Raw genomic sequence first — 27663 nt, forward strand, 5'->3', positions numbered from 1 at the left:
GTGGTAGCCGACGACTAATTTGTTATAATCTTGTTAAGGCTTTAATTATTTATTAATTTTGCAAATGGCCATAAATGTCAAGCGCAAATGTGGAAACCACCAACTGCTAAGAACGGCGACGACAATCCGATGATTTAAACCGCACCGAATGACATTTCCAGACGACTGCAACACGCATCTTTAACCTACTAATTAATTAATCCTGATTACTTCCAATTAATTAGACAGCAACGTTTCAGCTTCTTTTTTGTCGCACCTTATTAATCTGCACGGACTGGTTCTAATTACAAGCTTTAGCCGTCTCCAGATTAAATTAACTTGAATTTACTTATCTTGAGCGATTTTTCATCGTAATTGAGATATTAATTGCAATTAGTCCCAATTAGAAATCCTTCACATCTGCACGTTTTATTTGTTGCAATTTAAAATCATTTTTGTTCACATACAACCCTTTCGCTAATTGTTGCCTTTGTGGCAGTAATTTTTCCTCGTTTTCTCGACTGTTCAGATCAGTGTTAGTTTGGATATACTGCGTAAGATAACTTTTCACCATATCCATGATCAGTTTCTTCATTGACACTTCCTTTTTCATTTCTTTTTCTCGATAAATTAATTTGAATTAATCGAAATTGCAAACTTTTCAACTTTTGACACGTCTTCTTCCATTTAATGTAATCTTCATTTCGCTTCGATCTTCTGTTTCGAAAGTTCTTTCTTAATGATTATTTCTTTTAAAAATATATTTATATTGAAGATGCTGATTTCGTTCTATTTTTGCACACATCTTTTCTTCACTAGTTTGTTGCTTCTAATTAACGGTCAGTTGATTATCTTTATTAATCAGTTAATCCAATTAGTTCTAATTAGAAGTTTACAGCTTTTGTCCTATCAAAATATCTTCCAAATTCATAATTTCATTTGCAATTTACTTTTAACGGATTTTCTTTCTAAATGCTAATTGATTAATTTTTTAACTAATTAATTCCAATTAATGTCACTTAGAAATTTTTTCGGACATGTATTTTCGATTTACACTCGAACATCGTTATTATCGTTAGATATTTCTATATCCAATTTTTTCAGATCACTTTTTACAAGATTCTAAGTTTCTTTCTGATTCAATATAGGTATCATCTCTACACATTTTTTGTTTGCTCTAAATTCATTCCGTCAAATTTTATTATTATGTCTTGTTTTCAATCACTTTCAATGATTAGAAATACCTCAGATTCTGATACATTCCAGATTTTCCTCATTTCAGTTAAGACCTTCTTTTACTGGCCCGTCTTTTCTATTTTATTATTATTATTATTATTTTATTTATTATTCGGTTTTATTTTATTCCAATTAGAAACTTTTTACCCACCTAGTAATTTTATACTTATTTCTTCTACGATGCGTTATGTCAAACAATTAATTGCAATTAGTTCCAATCAGAAAAATTACTTTTGTTCACTAGTTCTCTTCCCCGGCTAGTTTTTCACTTGGATTACGTAATTAATTCTAATTAATTAATAGCTCCAATTAAGAAAAAAGAACTTGTGTTTGTTCCAAATTCGTTTCATTTCAAACTAAACATCTCCGGACGTTTTTTTATTTACGTTAATTTTTTACTGAAGTAATTAGTCCTAATTAACTTCTCACATACTTCGATCATTTTCAACTTTCGTTCTGTGGCATCTTCTCCTTTTAAGTCTCGACTTATTAAACGTTTCTTCTTCTAGTTCTTACTAATCAATCTCAATTAACTCCAATCAATTTCAGCTTGTATCTCAGTATTTCCCGAAACTTTTTCCTTTACATATGTTGGTTTCTTACTTTGGATAATTACTTCCACTTAGTCCCAATCAGAAATTTTTCCCACAGCACCTTCAAAATACCACCTTTGGCCAATTCCCTGCAGCTCCTTCTCGTTTCGTCTCCTGTCGGTGGTTTTTCCGATTTCTCAACTGAGAACCGTTCATCGAACAATCGTTTTCTCCCGTTTCCTGCGAAAAAACCGTCGTCGCGCTGTGGTAGGTGAATCGCCGGCGGTTTTCACTTCCTGCTAAGGACCGGTTACACCCGCTCCTCGCCGAGAGGTCCTTTTTGGGACCGGCGTTCGCTATTCGGACCGCTTTTTAAACGTGTATTTCGGCCACCGCGTCTCGAAACGGAAATCGACGGCATTTTTCCGTCTCGGATGAGTTATGTGCCACGGATCGGTCCCGATTGCTCTTAATTAAATCCTCTGATGGACGGCGGCCACATGCGAGACACGCACGCACGTTAGAAAGTCGAGGCGGCGGCGGAGATTTCGACGATACGTCAGGAAGGCGGCTTTAACGAACGGATTTATCGCCGCCTAGGGGAAAAAACGCGCTAATCGGTTCCATCCATCTCTAGATTTTGCGACTCCCGAGTGTCGGTCAAGATAACGCGCCGGAGAAGCTCCTAGACGAGAAATCATCCGGTGTCCGAGAGGCGCGAGATTCCGCAGAGGCCCTCCGAGTTGTTTGCGACACCAGAAAATCGTGATAAATCGACCGGCGGCAGATTTATTGAGCAAAAATTTCTAAATGTCTTTTTTTGCACTTGCCACAAATTTATGTTAATTCGCCCGGCCATTTTTCATTTCTGTTTCTCAATTTAGAAGTCGCCATTTTTACAACAAAATCAAATGTTTCCGTCGACTTTACGTAATCGGCGGTGCAATTTATCAAACGTCGAGATCTGCAAATCCTGGCGGGAATGCGAAAAAAAGTCGGTGGCGTTTCCGGTTGAACTTTGCAAAATGGTGGAAAAACGAGCTGGAAACCGGAGAAGGACGGTCTTTTCGCACGCTCACGTTTGCGCGGAAAATTATACCGCATAAAAATATTATTAATATGTGACATAATACATGTAAATATTAAACTAGGCAAAACAGGTTCAATAATTTATTAAATTTCTTAAGTAGCTTCGGACCTGTCAAATCTAGAAGCTCTGCGACATTTGTCAACGGACGGAACGTTTCCAGAGGATAATTACATAAAAACCGAGATATAATCGTTTCAGAAGCATATACAGGGTGGACTAAATTGTGTGGCAATTATTTAAGATTCTAACTTAAAATGCTACAATTTATTCATTTATTTTTTATTTCCAAAATATTTTAATTTTCTGAAGAATAAATATTTGTATTAGTCGAATGTACCTATAATTAGTAAATTAGTCTGCGAAATTTAGCCGTATTAAATTTCCCACTTCCAATTGCGTCCAATGAGGCAGTAATAAAGAATTAGTGATGATAATGAAGACAATCATTTTAAGTAATTTTACTAATTTGTTACAAAATTTTGAATTCATAAGATCCAGTTAGTATTATTTCCAATTATCTATCCGAGAAAAATTATCAAAAGTAAAGTAATAATACACACAAATTCTTATTATGATATGTGCAAAACTTAATAAATGGTACTAATTTCTAAAATCATCAATTATGAATTAGTTGTTGTACTTAATCCAACAAGTAAAACCTTACACGTGACTGACCTATATAATGCCAGATAAAATGCTCAATTTCAGTACATAATATACTAATTATAATATTAAAGTTTTACTAATTCCTTAATTAAATTAATTACTTTTGGAATCTGCTAAACTGCTTATAATATTAATTAATATAAAAATTAATTGTTTTGGTAAAGCAATAAAATTGACTGATACAAAAAAAGAAAAAAAATAGCGCTAATTACATGACATAATTTTGCTAATTAATAAAATGTAATCGAATGAATTGTTAGTACGTTTTGACTATAAAAATTAATTGGAGCAAAACGTGTGACAGTTTGCTTGAAGACATTCTTTTTTCGTAATAATAAAACTAATTTTGCTAATTACTTAGTCCAGGAAATTTGTCACCAACGACGATTTAGCATTTTTATCTGATCAAACAGTTTAATTTCGACAGTTATAGTGAATGACACATTAGTATTAGTAATGCTAATTGGCGTGACATAATTTTAGTAATTTTTCAGAGCAATCAGTTACGACATTCTGAATCGTTGAACCCGATGTTTACACTTGGTACATTCAGCTCATGGAAAAAAGCAGCTAAATGATCTATTATGACTGGCGACTGGCTCGCAATTAGCATTACAGTTACATAAATTCCGCGATTAATTCAGCTAATTTAAATGCGATTTGAGCAATGCAAGCAAACCGACATATCGGTCAGTCTGTATGTCAGATCGGTCTGTTTCGTGGACTTTTTTCGTCCGTTGCATAATTAAATTACGACTCATCAGCGGCGATTATTAATAGAAACGTCAATTACCATCAAAGTCTTTACGACCATCACAATAATTCAGACCGCCCACCAGATCTGGTTCCGTCGTGATTTATCGCCGCCGCCGACAATAACAATAACCAATGGGAATTTACGACGTCTTTTCGCCATCGCCTAAATGTCAATTTTCGAGCGCTTATCAATAATTTCGGCAATTTCCTGGATGATTTATCGCCGACACTAATTATCAATTTCCATTAGACTGTAAATGTTAAATATCGTACGTAATCGGATTTATTTTCGTGGCTAAAGGTCAGCCGGTCAGCGCACGCACGTGTGCGTCGGCCTTAGGGTTCGCCGGAAACGCCCTCAACCCAAACGGCGCTGTTGAGCAATCGAGAGCAAATTGACGTGAAAGTCCAAACGTGAAGATTCGGGGTTTCATTGAAAGATGGATGATGGTGATGAATGGGACTTACTTTTGTGGCGGGAGTGAAGGAGCGCCGGGGACTGGTTCTTATCTGGGATTTTTCTGTTGGGAGATAAGTGGCTTGTAATGGAGGCTGCGTCGTGATTTATCGGGTTTCGATCGAGCGAAAATCGACCGTAAGTCGGTAATTTGGATCCAGTGGGCTTGTACAAGAGGTGAAGACGACAAGTCCACTTGTAATCTCTTCATTCGCTGATTTCCCTACTCGGTGTTGCAGCTGTTTCAATTAACACTTCTTTATCCTTGCGGTATTTTCGTTTTTACAAAAAATTGTAATCTTTTCAAAGACTGTCAGATCCACCAACGTAAATGTGACTCTGAAAGAGAAAAAGAAAGTTTTTTATCAAATGTTGCAAAAAAAAATTGGAAAATTTCCAGACTTTTGGACCTTTCAAACAGTTCAAGATTTTTTAAGGCATAAAAAAATTCTAAATTTTGATTAAATTAATTTACTTTTTCAAAAACGAGTATTGTCATGTGACTGTCTGATAATAAATTATTTAAAATATGTAATTTTAAAAGTTTGGAAATTTTGGCGACTGTCAGTTTTTATGTAATTTTATGATAATTTTTTTCCAAAAATTTTGTTAATATCGAGATGGCTGGTCGAATCCACTGTCATAGTTTTATTTAGCTTGAAAGAAACATCAAGATTGTTGTCTTTAACAGATTAAATACCATTCACGTTGTTTTGGCATAATGGGAGGCCATGATTTATTTTTTTAACGTTGGACACACTGTTTGATTTCCGTCACTAAAGTGCCTGACATGCGGACCTATCAAAATGAACATAACATGTTGCTGAATTGCACACGATGTCTGAGTATTCCTCTACTGCAAACTAGTAAAACTGACAACAAGGCACTAGACATTGACGCTATTTATAACCTCAAACTTAGAAAAACATAACCTTGGCAAAATCTTCAAAATGCTTCAAAGGACACTTTTAAAATTGAATAACTGAATCTGAACGACACAATTCGTAATTGATAAAAAGTATACAACAATAAGATAGCAGAATTTTGTAAAGTCGCCTCCTGCGGGTATCATTCTTCTGTTTTTCTCGTCGAAATGCGTCATTTAAAACGCTTAAAAAATCTCAAATATTATCGCTTCTCTCGTTCTGCCAAGCGTAACCAATACAGCAAGAGATCTAGAGCTGACTTCTAAAATTTGTAAGTAATAAATTACCCAGGAATGATATAATTTAAAATCATTTGAATTTAGTCGTTAGTTATGTATTACTTTCACCACTATTGGTAAGATTATTAATTGACTCACGAATACTTCAAATTTATTCAATAAAACCGTGTTCAAAATTCCTCACTTTTTCCATGCACCTTTTTATGATAATCACCTCTTGTAACCAATACTCTGTTAAATTTCGGCCAATGTTTGTCTTAATTAGCGCAAAAACGAATCAAAATTTTCGACCGTGTCTCCGTTTCTCTGACGTCACGCTTTTCACTCAACACCTCGTCCTTTCTGTTGCTTTTCTTGCCCGGAACAGGCAAACGTTGTGTAAATACTTATCGATCACCTGTTACAACACATCGCCCGTTTTTTTCTGTTTTCCATAATTTATATCCATTTTGTACAGTGACCGCCTCGCTCTAACAATAACCACTTCCTTCTATTTCTAGGGTTATTCTTGCGTGGACTTGCTCAACGCGGGCATGCGTGACTCCGGCGTCTATTATCTGCAAATCCGCGGAACGACCTACTGGTTCTTGAAAGTGTTCTGCGAACAAGAAGTCGCCGACGGTGGATGGACGGTGAGTAGACCATTTTGCTTTTCTAGTGACTTCCCGAATCCCGGATTAACCGGATCATCTCGCTCGACGTTCAGCAGGAGATATCCGCCGCAGGAGACGCGAGCGCTCGCTCGTTCTTCGCGGGCGCAAGAAGCGAGCGTTTCTGATGAGAAAACGACGTTTAATTTAATTTCGAGAGGAAAAAAATCAATGATCGTGTCGAAAAACTGACTGAAATTACAGCTGCGGCAGGAATGTGTGGCGTTCTACGTTTATTGCTTCACGGAATATTGGTCGGCTTTACGTGTCTATTAATTTTTTGTGGCTCGTTTTACTTATTCATTATTTTATGCTTCGTGACTTTCTGTCAATTGGATTGGAGTTGTTTTTGTTTTTTATGTTCGATCGTTACTGTCGGTGTCTGATACGGAGCGTGCGCAGCGATCTTCAAAATTTTTGAAAAAAAAATGGGTCATTTTGTACTCTCTAAATATGACAGAAAAAAATGATTTGTCAATTGTACAATAAAAGAAGAAAACTCGGATTTTTCTCTGCAACAAAGTGATCTATTACTGAATCACGCTGTTACAAAAGCGTACTGAATTTTTTAACATGTTTAGGAAAGCAGAAGTGAGTGAAGATGTCGAAAAATAAGACAAAGTACCTGGAATTGTTGCAGAATTGCTTTGTGATTGTAATCTGTTACAATAAAGATGATAAGGAAAAGGTTGTTAATAGTTATTTACGCAAGAAGAGGGATATAGACGTTATTGTGGCACGCATGTGAAGTTTGCACAACGAGGCTCTGTAGGCCGAGTTTGTGTAATCACTAAGTGCGATAGTAGTGTATCATGTCACGTGTTGCATACAAAATGGCTATGACCGCGAAGAATGTTTTAAGGTCGACACATTTTAATTTGAATAAAAATTCAATTTAGAGTCCAAGTAAAAATAGGCTTTGATTGTTTTAGAAACGCCTTAGCAATAAACTAAAGAGTGAAATTTATTAGATATTCGTTTTGGTGAAAATTTGAAAATAGAGAATGGGTCCTTCAGATGAAGATCTGTCTTCAAATGTTGAAGCAACAGCGGCAATCGTCATTTTTTCGTCCCTCACGGGTCAAATTTCTTTCATTTATTCATCTGTTATATCGGGTGTTCATTTAAATTTCTCCTCAAAGCTGGCGTTGAAGAGTCGATTGTGAACGCACCACGGATTACGGATCAGCTGTTTAAATCTAACCTCACTTTTTGCGTTGATTGTGTTTTTACTCTGTTACTAACGAGTGGTGCGTTCACAATCGACTCTTCAACGCCAACTTTGAGGATAAATTTAAATGAACACCCGATATGTATATGGCACAGGCGTAAATAAAAGACTTTTTGGAAAATGAAAATGTAGACTTTGTTAACAAGGCGAAAGTTGAGTTGTACATATTTGTAAAAATTGGACAAAGATTCACATACGTTCAGTTTCCTGTTTTCCTATAAAATTTCCGATTTTGCTACAATATGGAATGAAGAAGAGTTCCCATAATTGCTCTGAGAATTTTTATTATCGCTGTAACGATGAATATATCATATTTCCTTGTTTTGTATCACATGAAAATTTTGTAACTGTATCTTCACACGTATTTTTCTTGTTACAATTTTCTTACACAACATTATGATTTATCAGCACTGTCTTGACTCTCTTGTCCTTTCCGTACATATTTAGATGATTAAATTATCACTTATAATGTAACAAGCGGTATAATGTGCTGCTCCGGTTTCACGAGTCACATCGCCGATTATTTCATATCATGAGTTTATGTTTCATGACAGAATATACTGAATCAGGAACATTTAAAACCACCGGCTTTGCATTTTGATAATTTTTTCTGTATTTTTTTTCAGCTTATAATTGCGCAATTTGAAGAAACGTTTTTAGCAGTCAAGTCTGACAAATGCCGTTATCGTTAGAAACAGAAATAAGGTGATTCTTTTGTTTTATATTATCGCTATGACATCCTCTTACTACCCCATTTCAGCCAATTAAAATCGTTGTAAGGGGATCATGTGACACATGAATTCTACTTTTATTTGAAAATCTTTCTAATTTCAGATTTCCGTTTGATTTCTTTGTGATTTCCCACTGTGAAATATTTTTCCTTTTCTTCATAACTTGATTTCATTTGATAATCTCTTTTCATGTTTTTCAAATTTTCCCGCCTTATTTCTCTTTCTATGATATTTTTGTTGTTTACCTTATATACAGGGTGTATCTGAAATACGTATGTTAATTGTAACCAGTGGAAGAACTCGCCAATTTAAAAACTTTTCTCTATAACATTTTTACGAAAAAGGATTACAAATTGATTTAAAAGTTGCAATAAATTTGCCATCAAAGAGTATACCCGCCTATCGGTAAGGAAATTTTCTGTTGTGATAGCAACGAAGCGTTGTCAAAATCACACAAAACGACTCGTTTTGTAAAAATTGGAGGACAAAAAAACTTTTACGAATTTTACAAAAGGTTATGGAGAAAAGTTTCATAAATTGGTGAGTTCTTCCACTGGTTAAAAATAACACACGTATTTCAGACACACCCTGTATGTTTTAATTATTTTTTTTATCATCACTCACTTATCCATTTCTACTTCTATTTTTTAATATCAAATTCTTTTTTCGCAGCAAAATTTCGAAAATATTTTTGAGAACTGAAATGAAAAAGCGCATCATCCAAATAACATTTTTCATAGCTTATCATTTTCCTTTCCAGCTGTATATTTTTTAGATTTTTCAATATTTTAAATTCATGGTAAATAATTTTTTTAAATATTCCGACTTTCTTAACGGTTTTCTATTTTTGTTACTTTGTCTGTTATTTCTTTTATTTTCACACTTACTTTGTATAGATTCTATTGTTTCTGCTTTTCTACCCATTCTCCTTCCACAATAATTTTTTATAATTCTTAACTATGCATTTGCTGTTCCACAATTATTTGAATTTGTTTCCATTTTTTCTCTTTGTCCCGCCGACCCAAACCCCCTTAGGCCCGCTTCCCGTGAAATCTCAATCGAAAGCACTCACGACCTTTTTACTCCATATTAAGAAGTACAAGTTTAAAAAGACAGACGTATAAATTTCCGTCTTTGTCCTGTGTGAATTTCACAATTCCGCCGTACGAAGTGTATCACACGCGCGCACCTACATATCGGCGATCTGTAACAGTTTCAGTTTCCTGAAACGGCTTGCGTAAGGAGCAATCAGGAAAAGGCGATCTCGATCGGTCCAAACCGGAAAATTTATGCGACAGCAGCGGACAAATTTCGGCTCCGGTGAGCGCGGCCCGGACCGCGAGATAAGGACGCATTATACAAAGCGAAAAATAAGGTTATTTCCTCGATTAACGGAAGCGGGGCAATGCGTCATGGCGAGCCGACGTGTGACCTTTCTTGGAGTGAAACCGATGCGGAGTCCTGGTGGTGGATTATGAAAGAGGCGTTTTGTAACGAGTTTTCGCCGACGAGGTGGTCCCGGACGGGAAAAGAAATCTGACGTGTCTTCCGGCGAAACCAAAATTTTTTTTCCCATCAACACCAAATGCTCATTTCTTTCTTTATTCGCTACTGTAATTTTCCATGCGTCCCTTTCATTATTCTTCCCTCCTCAATTTTGTGTTTGTGGTCCAATCATCTCACAAGAATTTCGCCTCATTATTTGATAATTCAACGGAAACAGCGACAAGGCCATCTCCTCCATTATCCCAAGAATTATATCATTCAAGGAGGAAACACATTAAACGCTTATTACTGAAAAAAAATAATGATGATGCTGATGAAAAATGTCAAACACTAAATGTCATGTTGACTAACCGCTCCGATAATTAAATGATCCGTTCCGTTTTAATTAAGTCATCTCGATTCGTGCCGATTCCTAATTTAATTAATCGCTTTGTAAATTATCTCTGACCTGAGGTTTTCTTCTCCTCCTTTTTTTTTGGTGCGCTCTTAATGAACGAAATAACTTGGGCCCGTGTCAGGTATAGCAATAAGTAGGTGTTACTCAACCTTTTACTTAGTAATATTCGCGTGTCGAAAGCACTTAAATTTAGATAATATGAAGTTATTATGTTTTTTTGGGTTAGTACTGTAGCAGTGAAATTTTCGCGTACGTGGCTGTCAGCTATCACGTTTGTTGACGAAACGTCGAGATTTTGAAAAATGGTTTGACACATTTTTCGAAACGCGTGCGTGACTCGGATGGTAATTGAAGAGAAAATAAGATGTGGGCAATGAAGATCTAAGCTGTCAAGGTAAAAGAATCAGTACTGGCGAGAGAATGAATGTTCTAATTTTTATTTAAAGCTAAAAATTACAACTAAATTTGTTTCTCGCGTATAATGGCTATTATTTACTCGGACGATTCCACCACTCGCCTACGGCTCGTGTTGGAATTTTCATCCTCTTGGATAATCATTACACTAGAAAACTCTAGATACATTTTTTATTGCTTTCATTCTTTCTCGAAAGTAATGGTTCTTTGCAATTTTTCTTCGAAAGCTTCTCACAAAATGGAAATGATCAAGGCGTTAAACACGCTAAAAACATCTTTTCTGCTGGCTTTATTTCTTTTTGAAAGTAATCATCCTTTGATTGTCTTTCAAAGCTCTGAAAGAATTTCTTCAAATGAAGCATGTTTGGAAAATGTAGAGTAGATATTGCAACAATAGGATTAACCTATACTCTGTTCACTTGACCAGTGTAATAATCACGTGCACACCACGTAATCTTTGTCAAGTCATTTTTCCTTGCCTTGGAAATCTTCTTACCACTTTGCCCTAAATGGTTTTCGGGTAAAAAACCTTCTCATGTTCAACAATTTTTGTAAAAAAATCCGAATTCGTCCAATTCTCTCCAATTTTTCTTATAATACTTAGTGACAGCTAATTATCCTCAGATATATTTCTTACACTCTTTGAATGCCAGCTGCTCATCATCAGAGACTTAAATCAATCCGAAACGTTTTGTAAAACTTGAATAATGTCTCGACCTAGACCTCATCTCCATGTCCCTCCCTGTTTCCCGCCGTCGTAAATCGAAAACCTGTCCATAAAATCCGCTTAATAAGAGCGACACTAAACAACTCTTAATCTCGCAGGTGCACCGCAAATAATGTCAATTAAATAATATCTATAGCGGCAAAATGAGTCCCGCGACAACCAGCAAAGACACACTTTCCACGGCTGTTAATTATCCTGAAATGCTCGGAATAAATCTCTTGTGTCGCTTTAATTCGCCGGTCCCCGGAGAAATCCGTTCTTCACTTCTTGGTCCTTTCGCAGGTGATCCAGCGCCGCGACGACTTCGGCGACCCCCGCGAGAACTTCAACCGCGACTGGAACGACTACAAGAACGGCTTCGGCGACCCCGCCAAGGAGTTCTGGCTGGGCAACGAGAACATCTACATGCTGACCAACAACGAAGAGTACATCCTGCGGGTCGAGCTGGAGGACTTCGAAGGGAACAAAAGGTAGAGGCGTCTCGGTGGAGCGACGGCGGTTGCCACATTTCGCGATCCAAATGCATAAATGTCCAAGGCGAACCGGCATCATCTTCACTTTCACTCTCGACACTCGATTTAATTGGTTCCGAGGAGGTGGAAAAAATCGTTCGCTCCGATTATGCGGACGCGAAGGCGTAATTAAGGCCAGAGATGTTTGTTTAGGTTTGTTGTGAAACCGGACGAATTGTGAGACTCGGAATATCGTGATAGGGGAGTCGTAATGGGTTAATTCGAAGCGTAACCGTTAGGCGAAGGAAGTCGTTAGATGGATCATGAATGTGGTATTTAGATGGATGTGCTATTACCGCTTAATTAAATGTCAGAAATGGCGCACAACGAGAGATGGTGCGAGGCTTCGCAAGAGATGCGGACCTCTTCTTATCCTTCCGAATTTAGTACTCTCGACCATTTCAACTGTCGTTGTTGCTGTAGGTACATCTCTCGACTACTTTTTGCCCAATATTTTTCTTGACCACGTCGTACACTGCAAAACATTTTTGGCCGCCTCTATTTATTCTTATTCTAACCAGTTCACAGTTTCTTTCTCGAGCAACCAACCGTCAAATTATTTCCGAACTTTTTTCTTCGTTGTTTTTATCATAATTCCACAAATAAAATTTCACAGTTTGTCTTTAATTTTATTCTGTTTGTACTCTCTAAATTTTGTTTCATTTTTATGGTCGTTTCTTCTCTTGTTTTTTAAACTGTACTATACGGTCTCTTTTAGAACTTAGGTTTTCTTCTTCAAACATAATTTATTGAAGATCTCTTAATAAATACATCTTTACGTATTAATTTTTTGTTTCTTCAAATTTGAAGCACGTTCAAGATTTTGCTCTAATTTTACTTAAATGTATTTCTTCTCTGTTTGTCTCAAACAAATCTTATTTTGTGTCATCGTTAATTATCCAACACGTCCTCACTCTCTACGATCCTTTTGAACATTTTTTAATTATTTTAAACCGTTTCTTTTCTCATTTTGTTCAATTAACATAACATAACTCTTCTTCATAATTCTCGTTATTTTTCTAACTCTGTTACAAACTTTCTCGTTGAAGTGAGAACCTTGATTTATTCGAAATCTCCAACACAACTATGTTTGATTTTAATTACTTTCTAATTGTTTGCTCCAAACGCCAAAACATTTTTCCTTGCTTTTTTCTTAAACATTTTTAGTGTATGAATTGCCTCCCAACTCGTCTGCGACTTTTGCTTATTTCCTCAGCAACAAAGGCCCGAGTGAAAAGCAAGGAAAAATTTCCGGAAACTAATTCACATGCACGTGGGAGATTCCATAAGAAAATTGCACAACACCACGTAATTACGTGAGGAGGCGTACTCATTTTAAGCGTCAAAATAAAATGTTCGAGTAACAGTGAATACAAAAATGCTGGCCAATGGAAAGCACGAAAACAATTTTCATTTATTAATTTTTTTGAAATGGTCAAAATTTTCCAGATTTTTTTTATTGCCATACCAAATACAGGAAGTTCACTGCAGGAATGCAGTGCTCACAAATAATTTTCTTATTACATTTCTGTACGTCTATGTTCTGTATTTCTGTTATATTTCTTTCTTAGTTATTTATTTTTTTCTTCTGTTTTTTTATGAGATAAAATTCTTTAATTTCTTTATTTAACTCCCCATAAATATCGCTTCTTTATTATTGATCGCACATTTGTCCGAGTTAAATTAATTCTTCTTTTTTATACTTTGTTGTATTTTGTATTAGACACTCTTACTTACTCTTGTCCCTTTTATTAATTATATTTCAAATATCGTTATAATGCCATTTTTCAACCGATCCTTCTTTTATATTCTTGACCCATTGTCCGTTAATACCTATGAATGCCCTTTTTATGTTTCTTCCTTTTTATTTACAAACATAATAATATTTACTTTTTACTTTTCAAGTCTATTTCTATATTTCTTCCATAATTTTTTTCTTGTTTTGTTTTACCACTTTAAAAAAATCCCAAAAATCCTTTAAAATTTATTTCTTATAGTATTTTGTTTCTCTATCTGTTGTTATTTTCTTCATATTTTTCCTTACTTCTACTACAGTTGCTGCTTAAATCCTTCTTTATCATTTTCCTGTTTCAAAAACAGAAACAACTTCCTGGCTTTCCTTTTTTTCATTCTGTATCCATTTTTCAGCTTTGATTTCACCTTTTGTTTAGACAGATTGAATCTTTTTTTTTAATTTACGCCCTTCCTACATCTGTTTCTTTAGTAAATACATTTATTCAATCTTTAACGCAAATTACTGCGACAAAATATTATTTATTTCTTTGGTTTCTTTTTCTCCTTATTATGCCTTGAAAAGTATATTTTTTTTTACTTTTTAGCATGTCTTTCTTTTTTAGGTAAGTACTATCTTTACATTTTCTTCTTCATTCAACTCATATCACCTTTAAATTCTTCTCATTTTAGATGTACTTCTTTTTTCCACATTCTTCTACTTTTCATTATTTCATTTAACTTGATCAACTCCAAATCCATCTTTTTCTTCTTTTTCCATTATCATCTATTTTGTGTCTCTTCTTGCCTTAAGTGGGCCAAACCAGGAGCACAATCCAATTTCCGTCGAATTACGTCCTTCAAAAACCATTTTTGGATCGTCTATTCTCACTTTTCTGCAAGTCATCCCATTAAACACCTTATTAAAGCCACAACAACTCACTAAATTTCACAACCAACAAAAGCCCGATGATTTATCGATCGCCAAACAAACAGTTGACGAAATCGACAGTCCAAACAAACAATTAGATGTGTAGAATGGCCGGTGTGTTCACAGATTTGCCCAATACTCCCACTTCAAGATATTCTCAGAAGGTGAATACTACAAGTTAGAAATCGACGGTTACGAGGGTAACGCTGGGGACTCCCTCAACGACCCCTGGTACGGCAGCAACAACAGTCCTTTCTCCACTTACAATAGGTAAATTCGAACAGAAAAATTAGTCTTTTTGTATCTGACACGTTTGCGCAGAGACAACGACAGGTCCAGCCTCAACTGCGCCTCCATGCTGAAGGGCGGCTGGTGGTGGAAGTCGTGCGGACGGGGCCTCAACGGCCTCTACCTCAATGACCCTCAAGACCTGACGGCCCGACAAGGTAAAGTTGAAACCGAGAGCGTCTTGCGTTGCGTTACGTAACGATCTGGACTGGTTGCGTAACGCGTACGAGAACTGGATGTGAAGGGGTAATTACGTTTCAGGCATCGTCTGGTTCAGATGGAGGGGATGGGACTACACGCTGAAGAAGGCGATGATGATGATCAAGCCCAAAGGACCGGTTACAACAACATAATCACGTAACGAGTGCGAGAGAGAAGCGAACTAGCCAATTTATAATCATCGGTCCATTGAATCATTTTATTGAAATTTCATCGAATCATAATCAATATTTATTTCGACACATCCGACACTCTTACCTATTTAAAATTACCTCATAGATTAGTCCGAACAGTTTTTATTCCTCTTACAATTCTAACGTACAGCGCGACACGAGCCTAATGTCCGCGGACGTTAGGCTCGTGTCGCACTGTACGATGCTAATATGTAATAAGTGTAGGTTAGGTTTTGTACATTATTTGATACGCCGCATCCCATCTAGTGATTAAGAGAGGTTTTGTAATGTTTTTTTCATTAGTTACACTAATACACACACAACCAATTTCCTGCACGGTATTTGCAAAAACTAACAAGCTACTAACGTGGAAACTGAACGATTTCCGTTGATTATAAATTGGGATATGAACATTCTTTTTGCAAACAAAAACAGAGAAAACAACGAAACAAATAATATGTAACGTAAAAAAAAGGAAATTTAAGACTGTGTCGCTTATCGGAACTATTTTTTTCCTTTTCGAAAAAATTCTACCGATAGGTCTGTATTAATGTAAGGTATTTTGTTATGAGGCTAATGGGACATGAATTGCAATGTTCGTATTAGGCAGGTTTAAAAATCAAATCCTACGTTAGGTAATGTACCTTTTAGCGTTTTATATGGTTGTTGTAAATATTATATTTCCAGAGTTGTATAAATTAAATATATTTTAATATAATAAATTATGTTAAGTATTACTTCACGACGCTTTATTACCTCCCGCATTTCTCTTTTATCCTTTTACCGCAATCAATAATGTATCAACGATTCAAACTATGCAACCAACAATACACTTTAAGCGGTCCTTTTTCTAGATCTCGAGTAAGGAAATGAGGAATCGCTGGATGTATCAGGTCAATTATAGTTTTTCTTTCGTTTGTCTTAACGTTTTACTTTCACAGCATAAATAAAAAATCATAAAAATAATACCTGCGCAACACTTAATACTTGTCATCAATAATTATCATAAATGTGGTTCAGTTGCAGATCCAATTACTTAGTGCGCCCCATTATTCGAGTATAACGACATTCTATAATATCAGCTCAATGCCTGCCTCAGTTGTACTGTTGCCTCCTCCTGGCCCTCTGCTTGTCAAACCTCAACTCCATCTCCTCCAGCACCTTGGGAGTGTACCTCACTACCAACTTGACCGACCCATGAGCCTGTTTCAACAGTTCCACAGCCTTCTCATGATTCTCTCCTTCAACAGACTTCAAACCGCGTCAAGGTTACATTTTCTAACCCACAACAATACTCACCACTCCATTCACGCTCAACAACTGGTCGCCGCGTTTCAGCCCTCCATGTCTGTCTGCAACGCCCCCAGGAATAATCCTGGAGATGTAGATGGGCGAGTTCTGCTCTTTGCCCCCCATCACGTTAAATCCGAGTCCCTCTTCGGTCTTGGGGAGCTCGACGACGCGGGGATGCGCGTGTCCCTCGCTGGCGGCGAACGCCGCGACGGTTGCCTTGGCGGTGGCGGAGGCGCGCACGTCTTGCGAGCCTTGGATGTCGACGGTTTCGTAGACGTGCTCGTACACCTCCCGCACCGCGTTGAGGAAGTCGCTCTGGAGGACTTTCTGCAAGGCGGCGAGTTTCGTAGCGGGGACTTCGCCGCTCTTCTGCAGCTTCTCCAACAGTTCGATGGAGCGTTTGATGTCTGGAAATGAAAGGTTAGCTTGTGGGGGTGGCGCGTGGGGACTCACCTCTGTGGAGAGTCAAGGGTTCGCCGATTTGGGCCATTTCGTACATGAAAAGGGGCCCCGATTTGTTTGACAGGTGAATGACAACTGACAGCTCAGGCTCCCTAACGTCCGCCCAACGAAACCTAAATTCCCCAGAAGTTGAACCACTCGTTTTAATCAAATTGTTTTCAAAAGAATTCCTTTTTTCAGAAAACACTAAAAAACGCCACTCAGAAGACACTCCCACAAACACTAACCACTACAAATCATTTAATCTCAATAAACAATTTTTTTGCGGTTTGTCACAGTAATGGTGGTGTGTGACGTCACGAATGTTTTTCCAGACATAATTTTACGGTCTTCAGAATGAAATATTGCTCATTTAAGCTAATTATTATTCGTAGAACTGGTTTTCGTCGGTTCTGGACTGAATCTGCACCTGACATCACTGCTGATTCAACATTCAACAAGCCATGGGCGTCTCTAAGAGGTGGGATTGAAGGAAACGATTTCATACGGATTCGTCTTTATTGCAGAATAATTCAACTAAAGCTCGTCACTTACATCGAATGCGGTCGTTCACAATATTTGTAAGCGAACAAAAGCTCTACAGCGAACCGAAAGAACAAAAACACGTGACCTCAACTATAGAACAACTTTATTACGTCTCTTACTACCAACAACAAAGTAAATAAAAAGAAAACAATAATAAAGTAAATTATCACAACTGTTTATTGGTAAACGGCTGTAAAATATACAGATGAATTTAAAATACAGGTCTATGAATACTTCAGCTTATAATTGCCTTTAAAAACCTTAACAAAAAGAAAAATTGGTTACGTGGAATGTATCCTTCCTGCGCCTAAATCAATGGTAAAACGTCTAAAAAAAGGAATGTGTCGGCCTAATAAATGCATAAACCACGGAATGAAATAATAAATTATGAGACAATTATCGTTAATTTAATCCGAAATAATTCTACTATTTCTTTAGAGGAGTGCTTTCAACTCGTCGTACAGCACGAGCACCAATGCTCCGCCAGTACCGCGCAGGACGTTGGAGAACGCCCCCTTGAAGAATGCTCTTGGCCCTTCGGTCTTGCCTATCTTGACCCAGCAGTCCAACGTGTTCTTGTACATGATGTCGGCCTTAGCCCGACCCGACTGCATCATCATTCGCCTCCTGACAGTGTCGAATGGATATGACGTGATACCGGAGACTGTCGTGACGATCTAACATACAAAAACAACAAGTGACTGTCGAGTTTTGGTCTTTCGAACCGAATTGAATTCGGGGGGACATCAGTGAATGGGTAGTGGTAAACTGGAGTCATCAAAATAGGCTCAGTTACGTAAAACAACATCATGTGTGATCGTGACGATCGCGTAATCGCTCAAGGACAAAGTCGGTGGACGATCTCGCAGACGAAATATCTTGTCTTATCTTATCGGTGCGTTGACGGTTGCACATCGGTAACGGTGCGAAAAATTCGCGATTTTTGACCCCACAAAGGTCACGATAACGGCAATCGTCACTTGTTACTAGAATCGAGAGCCGAGATAAGTTCGGAATGTCACAATGCGATTTTCGAAATTTAGACTTCCTCTATATTTGGACAGGAAGATTTCGCAATCGGTCGAAAGTACGAGTGCGGTGCCTTGCAAGTCTGGGTACCTGGGAAACTGGTCCTTCGGGAGAACAGGAACGGGACTGGTTGGATTGAGCTTCTGGGGACTCTTGAAGCGCACCTCGCGACTCAGCTCTTTCTCCGCCCGAGTCTGAACCTTTTTCGCGACCTTACCTGCGCGATGGCGAAAGAGATGAGGAAGGGTGTGTTCTTGGGGTCGGGCAGCATTCCCTTGGCAGTGTCGAAGAATCCGAAGTAGGACGCTCTGTAGATGATGATACCTTGTACCGAGACGAAGAAGCCTCTGTAAAGACCGATGACTCCGTCTGTTTTGACCGTCTTCTTGATGCAGTCGAAGAGACCGCTGTACTGTCTCTCGGCTTTTCCTTTGCCGACGTCGGCGCCCAAACTGTCGACAAAACAACTGTCACGACAACCCCAACGCGTTGGGGGGTGTGTCTCACCGAGTACGAGCGTAATCTAGAGGGTAGACGAAGCAGAGGGACGTCGCACCGGCGGCGCCACCTGACGCCAAGTTACCGGCGAAGTACCTCCAGAATTGGGTGTTCTTGTCGACGCCACCGAGGAACATCTGTTTGTAGACATCTTTGAAGGCGAAGTTGAGCGCCTGAGTGGGGAAATAACGGATGACGTTGGCGAGGTTGCCGCGCCAAAAGCTTATGAAACCCTGTTCCTTGGGGATGCGGATGAGACAGTCCACAATACCTAACAAAAAAAAAAAAAAAAAAATTAACGAAATCGAAAGGAGAAATATGTTGTAACGATCAAAATTATACTTTTTTTCAAAGATCTGGTGCAAGTGTCGCGTTACGAATCTTGTGACGTTTTAACGACCTCGCGATTGTCTGCGGCTTTGTTAACATTTTCGTTCACTGTTTGTTTCCCTCACGTGATATAGTGACGAAGCTATTCTATGTTACTTCTGAAGAACCAAACTATCTAGCAGTGAAAGAATTTTGGAAATCGATCCGGTGGTTCTCGAGTTTATCCGAAACTTGTAAACATACATCGGCGAAGCCAATCTTATGTACGAGTGTAGATATGGATATCAAGGACATGGAACAATAAATGTAATTTTCCGACAATTTCCATAGCAGTTATTCAACTAAAAATATGGAAATTTGTGGAATCTTACGAGCGTCGTAATCGTAAGATAATTTTGAAGATAAGCGCTATCAGCTGAATCAATTGTGTCGGGATGTCCCAACTCGGTTGTAAAAAACAATTAAGTAATGCTCGACTTAATACAAATGTGGCTTAAGTTATGACTTATGATATGATGAATACTTGTTAAGCTGATGTCCAGTTGGGAACAAAATTGGCCATTCCAGTACCCACCAGATTCGTTAAGAAATTAAAACAGATAATTAAGCTGTTCTTTTCTCAGAGGTATACTGCAATAATGACTTAAGTAATGTCAAATATTGGTGAAGTTTTATATTATAATCTCTCGAGAGGGGAGATCCGAATATTACTTTTAATATTCCAAGAACTTGTACGAACGGCAGCAAATAAGGATAACGGAAATTTCAAGATTCTGAGAAGTTTCATAATTCCAAGATAATTTTAAGAATTATCAATTGACAATCTAATCAATTATGTCAACCAGTCTATTGAAAACAGAATTGTTCATCATGCATCAATTTAGTTAACAACCGCAACATTGACAAATCGTTAAGTAACACTCTTCCCAAAGATACTGCGGCTGAACGTAATAGTAAGCGTCTTTACTTATCTTAAACTTGACATTTTCCAAATTTTGTATCTCGAAAACAGGATTACAAATCGGACAACAGAATTCTAACAGGTTTTTGCTACTGAAAAGGATTTTCTTTCGCATCAAGAACAGACTACTCGATCGTACTCGTAACAGTTGAAGAACGAAACAATAACTAATCGCACCGTGTAGCTGAAAACGGTACATGAGACGCTTCGAGTAAACAATTTAACGTTTTATATTAAGTTCGTGGAACTTAATGAGAATTTATTGATTTTTCATTATTGAAACGAAGAATTCTCCGCGATAACGCTTACAAAAATAAAACAAATGCACTCTAACAATGGCCGATAAGTGACCGATTACATTCTTATTGAGAAATAAAAAAAATACATCGAAGACGACGAAAACGTGCAATTTCTGAATTGAAACCACCATTTTAAAATGCAAATGTCAACCATCCGCCATATTCTACAATTCATGGCAACCACGATAATTCTCAATACCTGAGACCGCTTATAAGACTTATTCTGTGGGGTAAATTTATTGAACCATCGACTGGGGTTAATATGACCGACGAACGACATAATGCATCATTTATGAGCAAAAAAAGTGTTTACTTGGGGGTAAATCATACCGACGAGTCTGAAACGTACTGTCGAGACTCGAATCGGGACCAATTAGGGATTGAAACACGACTAGAGAATCGATTGGGATTGAAACATGGGACTTTTGGTCCAAAAATTATGCAAACATTTTGGGGTGGCGAGTCTCCGTCTCGCTCTCTCCTGCACGGACGCCTATCTCGCCATCTCCGTTCGCGTCGTCCCCGTGGAACTACCCCTAGCGACAAGAAATCGAACCCGCTTTCGAAATTTGTAAGATCGCGAGTTTCGTCGCACTTTCATTCATATCTTTCCTCTTGGTGGGACAAAATAATCCGACATTCCGGCGAGAGGTCAAACCCATGACGTCATTGCGATTACCACGTGTTAACTACGCCAACTAGACGGACCTTTAGCCCTCCTGCGTAACGCCAGCCTCGGCCCCCTTTTCCGCCGCCGCTGGGAAAACGGTTACGTAACGAGGGCATGTTCGGAGACGGCGATGCCTCCGACGGGTTCAAGGCGAGGCCGGTAACTGGGGCACGCAAGTATCGATCGTCGGTGGCGGCTCGACCGCCGTCGAAGGATCAGAGCTCCTCGGACTAGGCCTTCATTAAAAATGGACGCCACTCACCTTTATACTGCGTTTCGGCGGTGATTTGCTTGCTAGCGGCTTGGACTTGCAGCAGGAGTTTCACTCGCTCGATGGGGGCGACGGCCGTCTTGGACACCGCGGCGGAGATGCCTCCGGCGAGGAAATCCTTGGCAAACCTTACGGGATCTGTGGGCATTTTCGTCGACTTTTACACTCGTACACGTTAACACTGCTTGGTTCCTGGCGAGCGAAAGAGGCAGTTTTGACAGTACGGTCCCTGATATCCGGCGCTGGCACCGCGGTGACGTCACAGTCACGTTCGCCCAATCACAGCGCGACACTGGGACAGCACGCGCGCCCTCTACCTCGAAACGCACGTGATTTTGCGGCGCGACTTTTTGAAAAGTTTGCAGGTTACGTAACGGAGGAGTTACGACGTCTTAAACTCGCAAATTGCCAAACTAAACAGCGCGTAATGGGCAATTATTACTCGAGTAAATAAATACTGACAGTTGATGGGTTTATTGTGGGCGTATTCCAAGATGGTGGCCTGTGTCGCGTGACCTCAAAGTCCGACGATCGTGTGCCACGTTATCAGCAATTATTACGTCTCTCTTGTCTTCAAAAGTAAAAAGCAGACCCGTCACATGACTGCGTGAATTTGATATGAAATCCGCCTAATGAGTCAAATCTGATAAATCCTTCATGGTTCCCCCAGAAGCTGACCTCTTGCAGAATCTTTTTATAAACTCTCCACTAGTATTGACCTTCGTTTTTGTTAAGAAAAAACGAAATTGGAATCATTACGCAATGCGAATTATGGGGGGAAAACGTACAAAAAACAGAACAATACATCATTGAGACCTTCTCATTTAGAAAAGAAACCTCTCAGATCAGTTTTTAACCTTTTAACCTGAATTTTGTTTTTAGAAAGCTCTACTTGTGTGCATAAATCATAATACGAAAGAAAAGTTAAAAATGAAATATATTTACACTAAAAATTAATAACAATTTACATAGAAGACAACTTTGCATTTCTTTTATTAACTGTTCCAGTTTCCATCTACGATTTTTTCTTATTACATAAGTATTCATCTAATGATTTAAAAATATCTGGATTATATCACAATGTACATCAAATCTAATACAAAACAAATATGGAAATGAGAATCATAATCTGAAATAAGAACTGCCCAAATGATTTCAAATTCATTCACCAAGTTGACAATTTCCAAGTTATCAAAAATAATCACTTAATCTATTTTTTTTTGCTCAAACGCGCCTCTGACGTCACTCAATTATAAATTATTTTAAAGTCCAATTAAGCTCTTGGAGAGCTGAAAAAATCATGATAAGTGTTTAATCATGTTATCTAAATGGGAGCTCTTTTAATTCAACATGGTGTGTCTATCATAAATATTGCGCCTCTGCTCCTTCACCTGCTTCTTCCACTTGTCCTGCTGGTGCCCCACTCTGTTCAAAACATTCCCTCTGAGACTCATGTTGTGGTACATGGGACCAGCTGTGCTTGCCTCATCCTACAACAACCCTCATAATTTCACACCCCCCACAAAAGCAAAATACAAACATCTTCATTGGTGTGCTCTTGGTAGTTCCCCTTGATGCGCTTGTTCAACAAGGGGTCCAGTATAATCAAGAACGCCATGTAGATCACAAGAATGGAGATGACCCAAATGACGATAATCACAACAACTTTGATGATGCCAGTGTTTCTGTTCTCATATTTGCACTCACACCTGGGGCAGAACTCCTGTTCTTTGCCCTGCAGTTCTCTGCCGATTTTTGGAAGGATGACGCCGTCACAGTTGCTGCAGAATCAACAAATTACAACAAGGAAAAGCAGGATTTGTTAGGTACCATTTTTTTGGGGGGACATTGCTGATGTACATGATCCGCGCCATGTGCGACGTCTCTGTGCTGTTGGTGACCGACGAGATGCTGGGACAGATGCATTTGCATCTTTTGTCGTCGTAGGACTGCGCCTGGCATTTGTTAACGTTAGATTATGCAAGATTCGTGTCTTTGTTGGGGGGTTACCTGTGACAGCACAACGGCGGAAAAAATGCACAGAAGCGCGACAGCCTGCTTCATTTTAGTCGAATCCACTCATCGAACGGAAACGAAAATTTGTGAAAGGAATCGCAAAATACAATTATTCTCACTTTTTGCTCTAGTTGTCAAACATATCAAACGTCAAAGTGTCAAGATCAGGGCGCCCCCTACTGCAAACGTCAAAACAAATAGATAAAGAAATCTACAAAACATTTAACCTGAATTGTGGATTTATCTTTATCCACTTCATAGAATCGGTTCCGGACAAGCGTTGTGTTTGTTTAAACGTCTCAAGTTTCGCCGATAGTTTATCATTTGGGTTAGAAAGTGTCGAGGGTCGTGATGGCAAGCGGTGAAGACAGGAAAGTGGCCCTTCTCACAGGAATCACGGGCCAGGTAATCGAGCTAATGTGGCAAACACGTCCCTTTACCCCCGTGTCCAACTTTAACAACCCTTTGTAGATCAATTACAAATTTGTTCCGATCCGGCTTTTTCTGTTTATGTGTCATGTGGGTAAATCAGCGCTCTACTCTGTCGATAATCCGCGAAATTTGAATTTCCAGGATGGTTCCTACTTGGCGGAGCTTCTCCTGGGCAAAGGCTACGAAGTCCACGGAATCATTCGCAGGTCTAGCAGCTTCAACACGAGCCGAATCGATCATTTGCACACCGACTTGTACGCCCACAAAGGCGGAAAGATGCATTTGCACTATGGGGACATGACTGACTCCAGTTCCCTTGTGAAGCTCATCAACAAGATCAAACCCGTAGAAATCTACAACCTGGCAGCCCAGAGTCACGTCAAGGTGTCCTTCGACTTGAGCGAGTACACAGCGGAGGTGGACGCCGTGGGGACGTTGAGACTCTTGGACGCCATTCGAACCTGTGGCCTTGAGAAAGAAGTCAAGTTTTATCAGGCGTCGACGTCAGAGCTGTACGGTAAAGTCGCCGAGATCCCCCAGAACGAGAAAACGCCGTTTTACCCCAGGTCCCCGTACGGTAAAAAAATCGTTTTTCATTTTGCCCAGATTTTTTATTTTGTGTTGTCCCAGCTTGCGCCAAGCTGTACGCCTATTGGATCGTGGTGAACTACCGCGAGGCGTACAGCATGTTCGCCTGCAACGGCATCCTCTTCAACCACGAGAGTCCCAGAAGAGGTGAGACTTTCGTCACGCGCAAAATAACTCGCGAAGTGGCGAAGATCCATCTGGGCCTGTCGCAGTTCCTCGAGTTGGGCAATCTGGACTCGAAGCGAGACTGGGGACACGCCAAAGACTACGTCGAGGCCATGTGGTTGATGCTGCAACAAGCCACCCCCGAGGATTACGTCATTGCGTCCGGAGAGATGCACAGCGTGAGGGAATTCGTCCTAGCGGCATTCCAGCACGTGGGGAAGGAGATAGTTTGGGAGGGGTCGGGTCTGGACGAAGTGGGGAAAGAGAAAGAGACCGGAATCGTCCGGGTGAAGGTGAACCCCAGATATTTTCGACCGACGGAAGTGGATCTTCTGTTGGGGGATTCCTCCAAGGCCCGGAAGAAGTTCAATTGGGCGCCGAAAGTGCCCTTCAAGGAACTGGTGAAGGACATGATGGACTCGGACATTGCACTGATGAAGAAGAATCCCCTTGCATAATCTTTCTTATTTTCTTATTGTTACTTCACATTCTCGAGACGTTTTAATTATTTTTTTACTTAATTGTTTTACACCGGACAAGTCAGTCCAAGATGTTAAATGATAATTTTAATAGTGTAGGTACACTTTGCCACTTAAGCGATGACTGCCTTATTACCTTCATAGCGTGTAATACATGTATTGATTGTTTTAGTTTTCTTGTGTGTTCAGAAAGAAATGTACCTATTTTAGGGCCTGACAAAGTAATAACTCGGATAAATTATTTCTTATGTGGTTTGTGTGCACGTAAGTACCCACGAACTTAATGGCTCATATTACAATCTATATGCAAATAAGAGTATTTTTACAAGTCTGATTGCCTTGGAGGAAATTGTTTCGTTTAATGGTGCACTCGTGAGCGCACAACGTACACAAACAGTCTTCGAATTGTGTGCCAATTGTAAAAAACCAAAGTTGACGCAGTGAGGAGGGTCGCTCATTGTTATTGTACATAGTTTTTGTTGGATGATGTAAGATAAGATAAATAAAAGTCGAAGACATTTTCTAGTGTGTATTTATCTGCGTGGTTGGCATCTCATTCAGTTCTAAAAGCAGAGTGGATACCGTCGTTCGTCGTTGAAACATATTTCACACCATTTAAATATTACCTATTGGGGTGCGAAAATGTTCAATTCTAGCGTTAAAATTGCTTAATCAGTTATTGCTGTAAGCTTGGTAATAATGAGAGTTATGTAAAATACTGGATGACCGTGAGAGCAGAAAAAATAACTATTTTGGTTTAGTAAAATTAACGATAGAGGACAGAGCAACACACTTTTGATGTTTAAACGACGATACATTAATTTGTGAAAGTTTCTGTTGTTCTGTTATTAAATCTAGCATTTTATGCCTCTCCTGGGATTCCCGTACCACTGCTCCACTCAAAATTTAACGTCCAACTGAATTATAGTTTATTAAAGTCGTTCATTAATAATATGACATTTATTGTGATTTGACCAAAATAAAATGGGACAATAGTTATTTATGCAACAAGTGAGTAAAGTGATACTTTTTTTTACGAGATGGAAAATTTGCCGTTCGAGGGAAGCGAGTGCGCAAATACGTCGAGTAAAAAAAAAAGAGTGTGTCGTAAAGATGCACGATAGAAGTGAAACTTTTGTATTACATACAGGGAAATCAGAATATTGTAAATTATCACTGATAGGTGCAAGAGGAGGTGGCTGAGCCGAGGTGCTAGTTGCTGGTTCATTGCCTTTATTATTTACACCGTCCAAACTAGCACGTATTCTACTTCTTTCTATACTATCTCTATCTCATTCAATTTCAGATCTATCTTTTCTTTTTTTCACATTCTGAACTGTCACTTCACTCGTACGTTTTCTCTCACGCCACGCTCTTGTTCTTTCTGCGCCTGACTTAAGCATATTCACAACAAAATTGTATATTTTAATGAAGAAAATAAATTATAAACAACGATAACACTAAACAATATCGAAATGCGTAATTCATTGTTCATTTTTAAGCCTCCAAATTTAAAGAGAGGACATTTTCGATAAATGCCGTGAGTGTGACAAAGACAGAAGTATACACAATTTCAAGGGATGTTGGTATCGTGTCAAACAGATTAACTTACATTTAAGTGAGATGGAAATATTGGCGCAACCGTTGCGCGTCACACAAAAAGGTTGTTAATAGGGTTATTGTTTTCCGGGTTGTGCCGCGGTCGTCTGGATTGCTGGGTAGCTGACGTTTCAATAGCCATGCTGCTATCTTCTTCGGAGCTTGTAAATAAGTTTATTTTATATTATTTTATATTATATTTACAGTTTATTTACAAGCTCCGAAGAAGATAGCAGCATGGCTATTGAAACGTCAGCTACCCAGCAATCCAGACGACCGCGGCACAACCCGGAAAACAATAACCCTATTGACAACGGCCGTGAAAACCTGCATTCGATTACAAAAAGGTTGTTGATCAGAATTTCAAAACCCTCCCTTAAAAAATTCACTTCAAAAAGATACTATTACTAACGAGTACGCATACAACATTTTTTTGGCGTCTGTAAGTTTAGATAACAATTTTTTCGACACTCCAAATTTGAAAATTTTCTCCTGTGTGAACCCGTGGACCTTTAAAACGCTCGTTCTACTCGCGTTTTAAATTGGCCCACTCATGCCATAAAAATCTGGTGGGCTCTGGGTAGACCCGGGTAGACTCCGGGTCGGTTCCGGGTCGACTCCGGGTAGACTCCGGGTGGACTCCGGGTAGACTCC

General features: G+C 38.8%; 5 protein-coding genes across 6 annotated transcripts in view; 2 read left to right on the forward strand and 3 right to left on the reverse strand.

Annotated features, from left to right (window-relative positions):
* LOC138122256 (angiopoietin-4) overlaps positions 1-16129 on the forward strand; it is a 79899-nt gene extending 63770 nt beyond the window's left edge. For both annotated transcript variants that reach the window (XM_069036426.1, XM_069036424.1), the window contains exons 3-7: positions 6383-6514; positions 11821-12008; positions 14839-14982; positions 15034-15158; positions 15262-16129. In XM_069036426.1, the coding sequence (XP_068892527.1) occupies positions 6383-6514; positions 11821-12008; positions 14839-14982; positions 15034-15158; positions 15262-15353 (681 nt within the window). In that variant the 3' untranslated portion in view covers positions 15354-16129. The remainder of the gene's footprint in view (positions 1-6382; positions 6515-11820; positions 12009-14838; positions 14983-15033; positions 15159-15261) is intronic.
* A 152-nt stretch (positions 16130-16281) lies between these two features.
* On the reverse strand, positions 16282-17505 carry LOC138122261 (protein lin-7 homolog C-like). Its single transcript, XM_069036431.1, has 3 exons — positions 17139-17505; positions 16692-17092; positions 16282-16643 (listed from the first exon to the last, which is right to left on the reverse strand). Exons 1-3 carry the CDS (start codon positions 17182-17184, stop codon positions 16488-16490), a joined length of 603 nt encoding a protein of 200 aa, XP_068892532.1. The 5' UTR covers positions 17185-17505; the 3' UTR covers positions 16282-16487.
* Positions 17506-17758: 253 nt separating this feature from the next.
* LOC138122260 (ADP,ATP carrier protein 1) lies at positions 17759-21949 on the reverse strand. The gene is made up of 4 exons (XM_069036430.1): positions 21722-21949; positions 19209-19470; positions 18919-19153; positions 17759-18349 (listed from the first exon to the last, which is right to left on the reverse strand). The coding sequence occupies exons 1-4, from the start codon at positions 21876-21878 to the stop codon at positions 18107-18109; spliced, it is 897 nt and encodes a 298-aa protein (XP_068892531.1). The 5' UTR covers positions 21879-21949; the 3' UTR covers positions 17759-18106.
* Positions 21950-22649: 700 nt separating this feature from the next.
* On the reverse strand, positions 22650-23934 carry LOC138122262 (uncharacterized protein CG1161). The gene is made up of 4 exons (XM_069036432.1): positions 23741-23934; positions 23561-23685; positions 23271-23511; positions 22650-23220 (listed from the first exon to the last, which is right to left on the reverse strand). The coding sequence occupies exons 1-4, from the start codon at positions 23792-23794 to the stop codon at positions 23071-23073; spliced, it is 570 nt and encodes a 189-aa protein (XP_068892533.1). The 5' UTR covers positions 23795-23934; the 3' UTR covers positions 22650-23070.
* A 16-nt stretch (positions 23935-23950) lies between these two features.
* Positions 23951-25931, forward strand: Gmd (GDP-mannose 4,6 dehydratase). Its single transcript, XM_069036427.1, has 3 exons — positions 23951-24151; positions 24320-24755; positions 24809-25931. The coding sequence occupies exons 1-3, from the start codon at positions 24098-24100 to the stop codon at positions 25387-25389; spliced, it is 1071 nt and encodes a 356-aa protein (XP_068892528.1). The 5' UTR covers positions 23951-24097; the 3' UTR covers positions 25390-25931.
* Positions 25932-27663: the final 1732 nt, after the last annotated feature.

This window comes from Tenebrio molitor, chromosome 1, assembly GCF_963966145.1.
Source record: "Tenebrio molitor chromosome 1, icTenMoli1.1, whole genome shotgun sequence".
In the NCBI taxonomy this organism is placed as follows: Eukaryota; Metazoa; Arthropoda; class Insecta; order Coleoptera; family Tenebrionidae; genus Tenebrio; species Tenebrio molitor.

Bases quoted from the DNA above. Each gene is read 5' to 3' on its own strand.
- LOC138122262 (XM_069036432.1), bottom strand. From the start codon at position 23,794: ATGAAGCAGGCTGTCGCGCTTCTGTGCATTTTTTCCGCCGTTGTGCTG. The intron at 23,686-23,740 runs GTAACCCCCCAA...AACAAATGCCAG, and splicing joins CCGCCGTTGTGCTGTCACAG to GCGCAGTCCTACGACGACAA. The intron at 23,512-23,560 runs GTACCTAACAAA...TTGATTCTGCAG, and splicing joins AATGTCCCCCCAAAAAAATG to CAACTGTGACGGCGTCATCC.
- Gmd (XM_069036427.1), top strand. From the start codon at position 24,098: ATGGCAAGCGGTGAAGACAGGAAAGTGGCCCTTCTCACAGGAATCACG. The intron at 24,152-24,319 runs GTAATCGAGCTA...TTGAATTTCCAG, and splicing joins TCACAGGAATCACGGGCCAG to GATGGTTCCTACTTGGCGGA. The intron at 24,756-24,808 runs GTAAAAAAATCG...GTGTTGTCCCAG, and splicing joins TTACCCCAGGTCCCCGTACG to CTTGCGCCAAGCTGTACGCC.
- LOC138122260 (XM_069036430.1), bottom strand. From the start codon at position 21,878: ATGCCCACAGATCCCGTAAGGTTTGCCAAGGATTTCCTCGCCGGAGGC. The intron at 19,471-21,721 runs GTGAGTGGCGTC...TTTTTTTGTTAG, and splicing joins CGCCGAAACGCAGTATAAAG to GTATTGTGGACTGTCTCATC. The intron at 18,350-18,918 runs GTAAGGTCGCGA...TTTGTATGTTAG, and splicing joins TCTCTTTCGCCATCGCGCAG to ATCGTCACGACAGTCTCCGG.
- LOC138122261 (XM_069036431.1), bottom strand. From the start codon at position 17,184: ATGTACGAAATGGCCCAAATCGGCGAACCCTTGACTCTCCACAGAG. The intron at 17,093-17,138 runs GTGAGTCCCCAC...TTTCATTTCCAG, and splicing joins ACCCTTGACTCTCCACAGAG to ACATCAAACGCTCCATCGAA. The intron at 16,644-16,691 runs GTGAGTATTGTT...CGCGGTTTGAAG, and splicing joins TGTTGAGCGTGAATGGAGTG to TCTGTTGAAGGAGAGAATCA.